The sequence below is a fragment of the Anolis sagrei genome, chromosome 9 (assembly GCF_037176765.1).
Source record: "Anolis sagrei isolate rAnoSag1 chromosome 9, rAnoSag1.mat, whole genome shotgun sequence".
Taxonomy (NCBI): Eukaryota; Metazoa; Chordata; class Lepidosauria; order Squamata; family Dactyloidae; genus Anolis; species Anolis sagrei.
The window spans coordinates 12504528-12519616 of record NC_090029.1 but is presented as its reverse complement, the minus strand read 5'-3'; the positions used below and the strand labels follow the sequence as shown (position 1 = coordinate 12519616).

General features: G+C 45.6%; 1 protein-coding gene across 1 annotated transcript; it reads left to right on the top strand.

Moving 5' to 3' along the window:
- The first annotated feature begins 14653 nt into the window (after positions 1-14653).
- LOC137097620 (uncharacterized) lies at positions 14654-14980 on the top strand. The gene has a single exon (XM_067471466.1). The coding sequence runs from the start codon at positions 14654-14656 to the stop codon at positions 14978-14980; it is 327 nt and encodes a 108-aa protein (XP_067327567.1).
- Positions 14981-15089: the final 109 nt, after the last annotated feature.

Genomic DNA, 15089 nt, shown 5'->3' with positions numbered 1-15089 from the left:
CATTATTCACCGATACATCACACAGTCCTAGACACTTGGGAAGTGTCCGACGTGTGATCCATACAACACCCAGCAGAGTGTCTGCTGTGGACTCATCTTGTTGTGTTTCTAATAATAATAATAATAATAATAATAATAATAATAATAATAATAATACCAGTAAAGGTGATCCCAGTGGTGATCAGCACACTGGGTGCAGTGCCTCAAGACCTTGGCCTGCACTTAAACACAATCAGCACAGACCAAATCACTACCTGCCAGCTGCAGAAGGCCATCTTACTGGAATCTGCACACATTATTCACCGATACATCACACAGTCCTAGACACTTGGGAAGTGTCCGACGTGTGATCCATACAACACCCAGCAGAGTGTCTGCTGTGGACTCATCTTGTTGTGTTTCTAATAATAATAATAATAATAATAATACCAGTAAAGGTGATCCCAGTGGTGATCAGCACACTGGGTGCAGTGCCTCAAGACCTTGGCCTGCACTTAAACACAATCAGCACAGACCAAATCACTACCTGCCAGCTGCAGAAGGCCATCTTACTGGAATCTGCACACATTATTCACCGATACATCACACAGTCCTAGACACTTGGGAAGTGTCCGACGTGTGATCCATACAACACCCAGCAGAGTGTCTGCTGTGGACTCATCTTGTTGTGTTTCTAATAATAATAATAATAATAATAATACCAGTAAAGGTGATCCCAGTGGTGATCAGCACACTGGGTGCAGTGCCTCAAGACCTTGGCCTGCACTTAAACACAATCAGCACAGACCAAATCACTACCTGCCAGCTGCAGAAGGCCATCTTACTGGAATCTGCACACATTATTCACCGATACATCACACAGTCCTAGACACTTGGGAAGTGTCCGACGTGTGATCCATACAACACCCAGCAGAGTGTCTGCTGTGGACTCATCTTGTTGTGTTTCTAATAATAATAATAATAATAATAATAATAATAATAATAATACCAGTAAAGGTGATCCCAGTGGTGATCAGCACACTGGGTGCAGTGCCTCAAGACCTTGGCCTGCACTTAAACACAATCAGCACAGACCAAATCACTACCTGCCAGCTGCAGAAGGCCACCTTACTGGAATCTGCACGCATTATTCACCGATACATCACACAGTCCTAGACACTTGGGAAGCGTCCGACGTGTGATCCATACAACACCCAGCAGAGTGTCTGCTGTGGACTCATCTTGTTGTGTTTCTAATAATAATAATAATAATAATAATAATAATAATACCAGTAAAGGTGATCAGCACACTGGGTGCAGTGCTTCAAGACCTTGGCCTGCACTTAAACACAATCAACACTGACGAAATTACCATCTGCCAGCTGCAAGAGGCCATCTTACTGAGATTTGCACGCATTATTTGCCGATACATCATACAGTCCTAGACACTTGGGAACTGTCTGACATGTGATCCATACAACAACCAGCAGAGTGTCTGCTGTGGACTCATCTTGTTGTGTTTCTAATAATAATAATAATAATAATAATAATAATAATAATACCAGTAAAGGTGATCCCAGTGGTGATCAGCACACTGGGTGCAGTGCCTCAAGACCTTGGCCTGCACTTAAACACAATCAGCACTGACGAAATTGCCAGCTGCCAGCTGCAGAAGGCCATCTTACTGGAATCTGCACACAATATTCACCGATACATCACACAATCCTAGACACTTGGGAAGTGTCCGACGTGTGATCCATACAACACCCAGCAGAGTGTCTGCTGTGGACTCATCTTGTTGTGTTTCTAATAATAATAATAATAATAATAATAATAATAATAATAATAATAATAATAATCTTTACTTATACCCGGCCACCATCTCCCCAAAGGGGACTCGCAGCGGCTTACATGAGGCCAAGCCCAGCGATACATTACAACAACATAAAATAGAAACAACAAAATAACATCACAACAAAATAAATGAGCCAATCAAGTAAAATCATAGAATAATAGAATCATAGAATCCTAGAGTTGGAAGAGACCTCATGGGCCATCCAGTCCAACCCCATTCTGCCAAGAAGCAGGAATATTGCATTCAAACCACCCCTGACAAATGGCCATCCAGCCTCTGCTTAAAAGCTTCCAAAGAAGGAGCCTCCACCACACTCCGGGGCAGAGAATTCCACTGGTGAACGGCTCTCACAGTCAGGAAGTTCTTCCTAATGTTCAGATGGAATCTCCTCTCTTGTAGTTTGAAGCCATTGTTCCGCGTCCTAGTCTCCAGGGCATCAGAAAACAAGCTTGCTCCCTCCTCCCTGTGGCTTCCTCTCACATATTTATACATGGCTATCGTATCTCCTCTCAGCCTTCTCTTCTTCAGGCTAAACATGCCCAGTTCCCTAAGCCGCTCCTCATAGGGCTTGTTCTCCAGACCCTTGATCATTTTAGTCGCCCTCCTCTGGACACATTCCAGCTTGTCAATATCTCTCTTCAATTGTGGTGCCCAGAATTGGACACAATATTCCAGGTGTGGTCTAACCAAAGCAGAATAGAGGGGTAGCATTACTTCCCAAGATCTAGACACTATGCTCCTATTGACGCAGGCCAAAATCCCATTGGCTTTTTTTGCTGCCACATCACATTGTTGTCTCATTTTTAACTTGTTGTCCATGAGGACTCCAAGATCTTTTTCACACGTACTGCTCTCGAGCCAGGCATTGTCCCCCATTCTGTATCTTTGCAGAAATAAACAATACAATATAACATAATGGAAAATAAAACACAAGGAAGACGTAAGTAAATGAGACCGAAAACAGGCACAGAGTCCAAAGCTGAAAATAGCCGGACACTCCCCGATTTGAGTAAGTTCTGTGAGACCAACGAGAAGTCCTTCACCTCATGTCTGTTGGTGAGAAGGGTGAGGTCCTTTGTGTCGGGGCAACCTTGGTTGAGATGAGCTTTCTTACCTTAGAAGAGTTCTAGCCAATGGCATGAGACTTGCTTCTCCAGCCACGAATCCCTCCCGTTCAGGAGAACTACGTCCAAAGCCATGAGTACGTATAACTTACTCAAGGGACAGAGGGTATGTTTTAGGGAGGAATTACAGTTAGGTAACCTACCTGAGTAATAAGATATCAAGGTTACCTTTCCACTATAACAATACTTATTTTTAAAAAGCAGCTTCTCCATTCGAAACCGGTTCCTTTGATCACACCTTCCATGCTGCTTCCAGGCAGCTAGAATTGAAGGGAAATGTTGACCGTGACTCAAGGCAGGTGTGGGTCGTCTTGGAGCTCACCATATAAAGTTGGCTTATGGTCGGCCTCCATAGTCTCAGAGAAATGGCCCTTTTTGCAAGTTTGGGGTGAGTCCTTCTGGGCTGCGTAGTCAATATTGTGCCACCCCCACCCCCCAGGATTTGGCTCCAAGGAACACATTGGGTTGGAGACCTTCTACCAGAACATCACCTCCCGTGAGGCAACCCAAGGGCTTTCTATGCAGATGACACACAACTCTACTACTCTTTTCCACCCAACTCCAAGGAGGCCTCTCGGGTGCTAGACGAGTACCTGGCCGCTATGTCTATCCGGATGAGGACTAACAAGATTAATCCCGACAAGACAGAGGTCCTCCTGGTCGATCGTAAACCAGATCGGGGTATAGGGTGGCAACCTGTGCTGGACGGGGTTACACTCCCCCTGAAGTCACAGGTCCGTAGCTTGGGAGTCCTCCTGGATTCATCGCTCGCGCTTGAGGCTCAGGCTTCGGCGGTGACCGGGAGGGCTTTTGCACAACTGAGACTTGTGAGCCAGCTACGTCCGTACCTCGCTAAGGCTGATCTGGCCGGGGTGGTCCATGCCTTAGTCACCTCTAGACTGGATTACTGCAATGCGCTCTACGTGGGGCTGCCCTTGAAAACGGCTCGGAAATTCCAATTGGTCCAACGGGCAGCAGCCAGGATGTTAACTGGGGCCCATTACAGAGAGAGGTCAACCCTCCTGTTTAAGGAGCTCCACTGGCTGCCGTTTATTTTCCGAGCCCAATTTAAGGTGCAGGTGCTTACCTACAAAGCCCTGAACGGTTTGGGACCACCCTACCTGTGTGACCGCATCGCTGTCTACGAACCCACACGCTCACTCCGGTCATCTGGAGAGGCCCTGCTCGTGATCCCGCCCGCGTCATAAGCGCGCTTGGTGGGGACGCGAGACAGGGCCTTCTCCGTGGTGGCCCCCCGCCTCTGGAACGCTCTCCCGAAAGATCTCAGACAAGCCCCTACACTGGCAGTCTTCAGAAAGAATTTGAAAACCTGGCTGTTCCAATGTGCCTTTTCAGATTAGGAATCTCCCACTACCAAATCCCAGAAGCACTTTAGTACCAAATCACCGCACACTGCACACCGCACTTATATCATAATCCCACACCCCTCCGATACATCAGCACTTTTAACCTTGTACCCCTACTCCGGCCGACTCAGTTTTTAATAATGTCTTGTCGTATTGCTATTGTTTTTCTGCTTAACTGTTTTTATTTGCTAGATATTGTATTGTTGTATTGTGTTGGGCTTCGGCCTATTGTGAGCCGCATCTAATCCTTCGGGAGATGCTAGCGGGGTACAAATAAAGTTATAATAATAATAATAATAATAATAATAATAATAATAATAATTTCCTTCTTCTTTGGCCGAGTCCTCCTCCTGGGCTTGGGTGGATGTCTCCCAGCCCAGGGCGTTATCCAGTTTGAATCCAGTGACTGCCCAGTGTGGGGAGGCGCATGTGATGGTGACAGTCAGGCCCGTAGCGAGGGGGGGATTTTAGGGGTTCAACCCCCCCCCGAAATGTTTCAGATTTTTTTTAAGAAACCTGGTTTACTCATGAATTTTAACTGGTTAACCAAATCCCCATGCTAAGTCTATGAGATGCAAAAAATCAAGAGTCCCTCCAGAACTGCAAGCACTATCTCAAGCAAATATTAGCAATTTATTCACACTGTCATTACTTGCAGCAATAGCCGATGTAGTTGTTCTGGTACAGCTGTACCAGGAGCTCCAACTTTATTTGCTTTGTATTAAATGTTTGCTTGAAGTCCTAGGTTTCAGTGACTCTGCAGATAGGTGGCTTCTTTGGTTGCAGTCATAGGGCAAGTCACCTGTCCATCATTGTTAAGTTTTGGTCCTGCCCCTTGCTCAGGGCAATTGGGAAGGGAAGGGAGCCATTTTTAGTTAGTATCAGCAAGGTAAGCTTACGTATAGGATGTGTGCAAGCTTCCCCTGTACAAAAGCTTCAACCCTTAAGACCTTCCGGGGGAGAAAGGCCTTAAGAGTCTCCAAAGAATTTCCAGGAAAACAGCCCTAAAGACCAAAGAACTCCAGCTGGAGAACATCTACTGCCTTGCTGGTAGGGCCACTCGGCGTTCGAGACGCAGTTCGACCCGGTAGCAGAGCCCACATCAGTAAGGGTTGGATTACAGTCAGCCTGGGAGAAGTTAAAAAGGGGATTTTCCTTTAAAGAAGAAGTTATTGAAGACAGTTGCTTGTCCTTCGTGGGCAGGATTAGGAATTCACCAGTTGCCTAAAAGCTTGGAATCATTTGCTTAATTTTACTGAAGACAAGAGAAGTTTCTGTTTCATTGTTCATTAATAAAAGACTTTGTTGTACTTCTCAAGCCATCTAAAGACTGTTTGTGGTGGAAACCTCTGAGAACTTCTCTTTAGGCCCCCTGGCTTCCCGCTGGGCAAAGGTTGCACATCCTGTTCTAAAGACAATTATTTACAGGCCCAGCGCAGGACAGAACAGTAGTGAAGCAACCAAGTTGGGGGGGAGGGGATGTTGAATGCTCTCATTCAGGAGGCCAGACTTGGTGGAGGTGGTTGACAAGGGCGGAGCTGCAGGCTATTGAAGGCTGCTCTGCCCCCTGCTGTGCTCTTAGCCTGAGCTAGGAGGCAGGTTTCAATCCCCCCCCCCCCGGCGAAATTTTCAACCCCCCCCCCCAAATTTCAACCCCTCCTGAATTTTTTTCCTGGCTACGGCACTGGTGACGGTCAACAGGGATCTGTTTGGGACAGGGAGGCTCATCCAAGCGACTGCCTTGACTTTGGGCTCTGTTGGTTGCAAGCCCACCTCCTTTGATGCCTCTTAAGACAGGGCGATCTTTGACGTTGGGCTCCGTGCATGTGGTAGTACCTTGCAGGTATCTTCTCATCCAATATTTCCTTATTGGTCTTTGCTGGACTCCATGAATCAGGCAGCACTTTGCAGGTATGGTGAACCCCAAGGAGAGGAAGGAGGTGAGCGGGGCTGGACAAAAAGAAATATTCCCAGAGAAGACATTTGTATCCCAGGCTGGATCTGCACTGCCATATAATCCAGATTAACTGCTCTGAACTGAATAATGCAAGTGTTCACTGCCATATAATCCAGTTCAAGGCAGATAATCTGGATTCAGAAACTGGATTATATGCCGGTATGGATGGGACCTTAGCTTGTATTTGGAAGCTCTATATATCTATATTCATATATATCTATCTAGACATATATATATCTATCTATACATAGATAATTACATCTATATAGGATTTGCAAAGACTTGCAAACATAAGGAAAAAAATCATATATAAAATCATAGTGTCTAGATCTAGGGAAGTAATGCTACCCCTCTATTCCGCTTTGGTTAGACCACACCTGGAATATTGTGTCCAATTCAGGGCACCACAATTGAAGAGAGAGATTGACAAGCTGGAATGTGTCCAGAGGAGGGCGACTAAAATGATCAAAGGTCTGGAGAATAAGCCCTATGAGGAGCGGCTTAAGGAGCTGGGCATGTTTAGACTGAAGAAGAGAAGGCTGAGAGGAGATATGATAGCCATGTATAAATATGTTACCTATCCAAGTTACCTATCCGATCGCATCTCCACCTACGAACCCACTAGGACTTTGAGATCTTCCGGGGAGGCCCTGCTCTCGATCCTGCCTGTAACACAGGCGCGGCTGGCGGGGACGAGACAGGGCCTTCTCGGTGGTGGCCCCTCGGCTGTGGAACGCCCTTCCCACGGACATCAGATTGGCCCCCTCATTGATGGTATTCCGGAGGAAAGTGAAAACCTGGTTATTTGAACAGGTGTTTGAATAAGCAGTGCAATGAATTTTAGGAAATGGAACTACGACTGATGAGTTTGGATCATGATTCTAGTTATGAGACGGCACTGAATGTTTATTACTGTTAAATTGTTTAATTTGTTTCTGTGTTAACTGTTTTTAAGTACCTTGTTGATGCCGCATTGAATTTTTGCCTTGATTGTTCGCCTTGTTTTTGCCTGTTGTAAACCGCTATGAGTCGCCTTAGGGCTGAGAATGGCGGTATACAAATGAAGTAAATAAATAAATTTACAGACAGGCGCCCTCCCTCATGTCCTTTCGAAAAAGCCTTAAGACCTGGCTGTTCGAGAGGGCATTTAATTAAGTGCTAAGCAACAACATTACGGTAATGAGAACTGGAATGGTATAAGGAAGATGAGACTGGCTATGATTCTACTAAGAGACGAAGCGGATTTTTATGTAGTTTGTATTTGTCGTATAGTTATATGTTGTTGATACTGATCTTTGTAACTGTCTTTTTATGTGTACTGTACACCGCCATGAGTCGCCCGTAAGGGCTGAGAATGGCGGTTAATAAGTGCATCAAATAAATAAATAAATAAATAAATAAAATAAATATGTGAGAGGAAGCCACAGGGAGGAGGGAGCAAGCTTGTTTTCTGCTTCCCTGGAGACTGGGACGCGAAACAATGGCCTCAAACTACAAAGTACTTCCATTTGAACATGAGGAAGAACTTCCTCACTGTGAGAGCCGTTCAGCAGTGGAACTCTCTGCCCCAGAGTGTGGTGGAGGCTCCTTCTTTGGAAGCTTTTAAACAGAGTCTGGATGGTCATCTGTCTGGGGTGATTTGAATGCAATATTCCTGCTTCTTGGCAGAACGCGGTTGGACTGGATGGCCCATGAGGTCTCTTCCAACTCTTGGATTCTATATGGTTTCTGATTGGCCAGCCTCAACTCTCCACGATTCCCAAGTGGCTGAGAAGGGAAAGGAAATTTGCATATGGTTTCTGATTGGCCAGCCTCAACAGGAGCCCCTGGTGGCACAGAGGGTTAAACCCCGAACTGAAGACCCAGAGGCAGCCACCTTCCCTCTTCTACATTGTGTCCAAGAAGTCAGCTTTGGACTGGGTGATCTGGACAGCATTGTCCTTCTACATCAGTGTTTCTCAACCTAGGGGTCGGGACCCCTGGGGGGGTCGCGAAGGTGTGTCAGAGGGGTTGCCAAAGACCATCAGAAAACACAGTATTTTTTGTTGGTCATGGGGGTTCTGTGTGGGAAGTTTGGTCCAATTCTATCATTGGTGGGGTTCAGAACGATTGTAGATGAACTATAAACCCCAGCAAGTACAACTTCCAAATGTCAAAGTCTATTTTCCCCAAACTCCACCAGTGTTCACATTTGGGCATACTGAGTATCCGTGCCAAGTTTGGTCCAGATCCAACATTGTTTGAGCCCACAGTGCTCTCTTGACGTAGGTGAACTACAATTCCAAAACTCAACATCAATGCCCACCAAACCCTTCCAGTATTTTCTGTTGGTCATAGGACTTCTGTTTGCCAAGATTGGTTGAATTCCATCATTGGTGGAATTTGGAATGCTTTCTAATTTACAGGTTAACTGTAAATCCCAGAAGAGATGGGATATAAGTACCAGAAATACCAGAAATAAACTGCCACTCCCAAATTTGGTCCAATGAATGAAAATACATCCTGCAGACCATTATTTACATGTTGATTCATAATGTTAGGGTTATGGTTGGGGGTCACCACAACATGAGGAACTGTATTAAGGGGTCGCAGCATTAGGAAGGTTGAGAAACACTGGTCTACATGGTCAGGCACTGCATCATTCCAAAGACAGCAAGGAGAAACCATTATTGTATTGTAATGATGCCTTTTTATGCTTCTGAACACTCCTGGCCCTCAGCGGCCCCTCACCCCAGCCTTCTTTGGCCCTTCTGCTCAATCCTTGCAGGCCTTCTAGGCTGCCTTCTCCCCGCTGGCCCCAAAAGAGGCAGCCATCTTCCCTCTCCTACACTGTCTTCAAGGAGGCCGCTTTGGACTGAGTGATCTGAAAAAGCATTGTCCTTCCACAAGGTCAGGCACTACATTATTCCAATGGCAGCAGAGAAAACAATTATTATTATGTTTATGAATACTTCTAGCCCCCAAATATCCTCTCCCCGCCTCCTTTGACCTTTCTGCTAAATCCTTGCAGGATGCGTGACCGCATCACTGTGTACGAACCCACACAATCTCTTCGATCATCTGGAGAGGCCCTGCTCGCGCTCCCGCCTCCATCGCAAGCGCAATTGGTGGGGACGAGGGACAGGGCCTTCTTGGTGGTGGCCCCTCGACTCTGGAACTCACCCCCCAGGGACATCAGACATGCCCCAAGGCTGGCAGTCTTTAGGAGGAGCCTGAAAACGTGGTTGTTCTGTAGGGGCAAAGAAACCAGAATATTTCCCAAAAAGGCAGAAGCCCCCTTTCCAATAGGGAGGGCAAGGATGGACACCACGAAAGTTGAATCTTTTAAACTGCAAAAAACTATTTATTCTTGCGTGGCCATAGCAATAACGACAAACAGGCATACAGGGATGCAATCAAAGGGTTTGTCGCAACCCCCAATGGGGCTGCAGAGCATTTATAGTAAATGGAATATACATTTTCATTGGTTCCCAAAGACAAATCATTTCATTGGTCTAAGTTAGCTATACAGTTGTTCATTAGTTGTTTATGATTTTGATTGACATTATAGCACACGTGGGATCCTAACAACGGCACAACTATATCATAACTATAGTCCATTGTTCTCTGACCATAACTGTATCTTATCTGTTAGTCTGTTGCAAACATGGCTTCAGAGCGACTGGGAAACTTGGGGGTTCTAACTAGCCAACAGCTAGCTGGTTTTGTCCGGATATACTGTTATCCTTGAATAGTAACTTTTTCTTTGGAGCACTGATTTCTCAAACAATCAGCATTTGCTGTGAACATAGGCCTACTGCAGAAATAGGCCAATACAGCAGTAAATCATGACGTATGGGCATTGGGGAAATACCTGAAAATTCCCTTTTTAAACCACATCCCCTCCAATGTGAGAGGTGGAATATACACAGGAATCATAATTAGACCACTATTCCTGTAACTATTCCTGCTGGTTCTGACCTATAAAGCTCTATACAGGTCTGGCCCAGCTTACTTGTCCGAACGCATCGACCCCTACGTCCCACCTCGAAACCTAAGATCATCCGGGGAGGCCCTGCTCTCGCTCCCGTCAAAAGCACAAATGCGCCTGGCAGGGACGAGAGACAGGGCCTTCTCGGCGGTGCCCCCCCCCCCATGTAACACACTCCCAACTGAGGTAAGGATATTTCACAAAATAGTAAAGTTCTTTGTTTTCCTTCATAGAATATCTATATACCCTTGCTAACTCTCTTCTTGTCGTTTTCTTTACAGTCATGCCTCGAGGGCATTGGAGAAGGAACCAAGTGGTTCCACTGCCCAATACATTCGAAGACGGAACAGAACTGTTGGTGGTAGGAAAACATCTCGACCTACAAGAACGCTCTACTAGACCAAGGATGTGGAGCCGGAAGATCCATCCCATGCTCCAGAACGACCAACAAGAGGAGAAGGTAGAGGAGGAGGAGGAGAAAGAGAAAGGGGAGGAAGTGGAAGTGGAGGAGGAAGAGCTGACAAAGGAGGAGGAAGTACAAGTGGAGGGAGAAGAACAGGATGAGGAAGTAGAGGAGGAGGAGGAAGACGAGGAGGCGGAGAAGGAGGAGGAGGAGGAGGAGGTGGTAGTAGAGGAGGAGGAGGAGGAGGAGGAAATAGCCGAAGAAGCTATTGATCTACTTACATTTGCATGTTTTCAAATTGCTAGGTTGGCAGAAGCTAGGGCTGACAGCGGGAGCTCATGCCACTCCCCAGATTTGAACTGCCGACCTTTCGGGCAGCAAGTTCAGCAGATCAGTGCTTTAACCCACTGCGCCACAGGGGGCTATATTTATGGTATAGAACAATATAGTAACACATAATACTAATATTGTGCTGTAGTAATAATATAATATATTGTATACACATATAATACTGATAATAATGTTATAATGTAATACAATATAATAGTAAATATAAGAATTATATTTTATATTACATGTAATATTACTAATAATATTACAGTCTACTGGTATAATACAGTATAGTAATATATAATACTAATATTGTGTTGTGCTAATAATATAATATATTGTATACACATATAATACAGATAATTATGTTATAATGTAATACAATATGATAATAATAAATATAAGAATTATATTTTTATATTACATATAATACTACTAATAATATTACAGTATAGTGGTATAATACAATACAGTAATACATAATACTAATATTGTGCTGTAGTAATAATATAATATATTGTATATACATATAATACTGATAATAATGTTATAATGTAATACAATACAATAATAAATATAAGAATTATATTTTTATATTACACATAATATTACTAATAATATTACAATATAGTGGTATAATATAATATAGTAATACATAATACTAATATTGCGTTGATGGCCAGAAGCGAGGAGGAGCTAAGGAGCCTTCTAATCAAGGTGAAAGAAGAAAGCGCAAAAGCCGGGTTGCAGCTAAACGTCAAAAAAACCAAGATTATGGCAACAAGAATGATTGACAACTGGAAAATAGAGGGAGAAAATGTGGAGGCCGTGACAGACTTTCTATTTCTAGGTGCAAAGATGAGTGCAGATGCAGACTGTGGCCAGGAAATCAGAAGACGCTTCCTTCTTGGGAGGAGAGCAATGTCCAGTCTCGATAAAATAGTGAAGAGTAGAGACATCAGACTGGCAACAAAGATCCGCCTAGTCAAAGCCATGGTATTCCCTGTAGTCACCTACGGATGTGAGAGCTGGACCTTAGGGAAGGCTGAGCGAAGGAAGATCGATGCTTTTGAGCTGTGGTGTTGGAGGAAAGTTCTGAGAGTGCCTTGGACTGCAAGAAGATCCAACCAGTCCATCCTCCAGGAAATAAAGCCCGACTGCTCACTGGAGGGAAGGATACTAGAGACAAAGTTGAAGTACTTTGGCCACATCATGAGGAGACAGCAAAGCCTGGAGAAGACAATTATGCTGGGGAAAGTGGAAGGCAAAAGGAAGAGGGGCCGACCACGGGCAAGATGGATGGATGGCATCCTTGAAGTGACTGGACTGACCTTGAAGGAGCTGGGGGTGGTGACGGCCGACAGGGAGCTCTGGCGTGGGCTGGTCCATGAGGTCACGAAGAGTCGGAGATGACTGAACGAACGAACAACAACAATATTGCGTTGTGGTCATAATATAATATATTGTACACATATAATACTAATAATAATGTTATAATGTAATACAATATAATAATAATAATAATAATAATAATAATAAATATAAGAATTATATTTTTATTTTACATGTAATACTACTAATAGTATTACAGTATAGTGGTATAATACAATACAGTAAAACATAATACTAATATTGTGCTATGCTAATAATGTAATATATTGTATTTACATATTTTATTTATTTCACTCCAAAGGGGACTCAGCTTTCCGGGAAGGGAGGAAAGGGCGTGGTTCTTCCATCATTTCAGCCGCCTCCACAACAGTCCATGAACGTCCCTCCGCCTCCCGCCCCACGTCTGCTGCTCCCTCCACTGGTACCCTGGCCACAGGATACAGGTCCGCACGGACGACAACACCGTCGGGTGGCACCTGAGATAGCACGGCGGGCCATGATCCTCCTCCCTCTTTACATTCACCCTTTCACATCTCGGCCACCCGCAGTCATGGCTGCGGGTTCACAGGTGGGAAAAGTGAGGTGGCGGGATTGGGGAAAAAGGAGTGCGTTCTTATGGAGGAGATTTCACAAAATTGTAAAGTTCTTTCTTTTCCTTCATAGAATATCTATATACCCTTGCTAACTCTCTTCTTGTCGTTTTCTTTACAGTCATGCCGCGAGGGAACAAAGTGGCACCATGGCCAAATCCCTTGGAAGACCTGGTGGTGGAAGGGAAAAAGATACGCCTGGAAGAACGACCGAGGCAGAAGAGGATGTGGGGGAAAAAGAAGACCTTTCCCATCCTCTTTAACCACAACCAGGAGGAGAAGGTAGAGGAGGAGGAGGGGGAGAAAGAGAAAGAGGAGGAGGACGTGGAGGAGGAGGAGGTGAAAAAGAAGGAAGGTCAAGTGAAAGTGGAGAGAGAAGAACAAGAGGATGTGGTGTGGAGGCTGTTGCGTTGGTGCATTGTGTGGAGGCTGTTGTGTTGCTGTGTGGTGTGGAGGCTGTTGCGTTGGTGTTTGGTGTGGAGGCCGTTGCGTTGGTGTTTGGTGTGGAGGCCGTTGCATTGCTGTGTGGTGTGGAGGCTATTGCTTTGGTGCATTGTGCAGAGGCCATTGCATTGGTGTGTAGTGTGGAGGCCGTTGCGTTGGTGTGTAGTGTGGAGGCCGTTGCGTTGGTGTATGGTGTGGAGGCTGTTGCGTTGGTGCATTGTGTGGAGGCTGTTGTGTTGCTGTATGGTGTGGAGGCTTTTGCGTTGGTGCATTGTGTGGAGGCCATTGCGTTGGTGTGTAGTGTGGAGGCCATTGCGTTGGTGTGTAGTGTGGAGGCCGTTGTGTTGGTGTGTAGTGTGGAGGCCGTTGTGTTGGTGTGTGGTTTGTAGGCAGCTGTGTTGGTGTCTGGTGTGGAGGCCGTTGCGTTGCTGTGTGGTGTGGAGGCTATTGCATTGCTGTGTGGTGTGGAGGCTGTTGAGTTGGTGCATTGTGTGGAGGCCATTGCGTTGGTGTGTAGTGTAGAGTGCGTTCTTATGGAGGAAATTTCACAAAATTGTAAAGTTCTTTGTTTTCCTTCATAGAATATCTATATATCCTTGCTAACTCTCTTCTTGTCGTTTTCTTTATAGTCATGCCGCGAGGGAGGATCCGGTTCTTCAGCAGGAACCGAGTAGCCCCGGATTTGGTGGTTCTTGGGAAAAATCTGGTTCCTGAAGAGCCACTGAGGCCTAGGAGACCATGGAGGAGGAACAACAAGGTGGCGCCAACCTCAGTCCCAGACTCGAGACAATTGCTAGTGCTCGGGAAAGTTGTGCCTCTTCATTTTTGGTGCCAGAACCAAGTAGCACCATTTCCCAATGCATTGCAAGACTCGACGCAACTGGTGGTCATAGGCAAACATCTGCGTCTACAAGAATGTTGTAAAGTTCTTTCTTTTCCTTCATAGAATATCTATATACCCTTGCTAACTCTCTTCTTGTCGTTTTCTTTACAGTCATGCCGCGAGGGCGGTTCCATTTCTGGAGACGGAACCAAATGGCACCATTCCTGAATCCATCAGAATACTTGGTGGTCGTAGGAAAACAGCTGCGCCTCCAAGAACCACCAAGGCCAAGGAGGATGTGGAGCAGGAAGATCTTCCCCATCCTTGAGAACCACCACCAAGAGGAGGAGGAAGAGAAGGAGAAAGAGGAGGAGGAAGTGGAGGAGGAGGTGAAAAAGGAGGAGTAAGGACAAGTGAAAATGGAGAGAGAAGAACAAGCGGATGAGGTAGTAGAGAAGGAGGAGGAGGAAGAGGAGGAGGAGGAAGGAGTTGAGGAGGAAGAGGAGGAAATAGATGAACAGGAAGACCTTGAGGAACTGGATGTCGTGAAGGAGGAAGAAATACCAGAAGAACTGGAGGAAGGCTGGGAGGTGGAGGAGGAAGAGGAGCACGAGGAAGAAGAGGAGGGAGCCGAGGAGGATGAAGACCTCGAGGAGCTCGAATTAGTAGAAGAAGTAATTCCAGAGGAAAGATGGGAGGAGGAGGAAGACGAGGACTTGGAAGAACCCAAGGAGAGCTCCATCTAGAATCCTCAACAGCCGTCCTCTCTCAAACTCAGCCACGCTTCCATCGGGAGAAAGGTATGTTTTGGTGCATCTCTCCTTTATATATACTAGCTGTCCCCTGCCATGCATT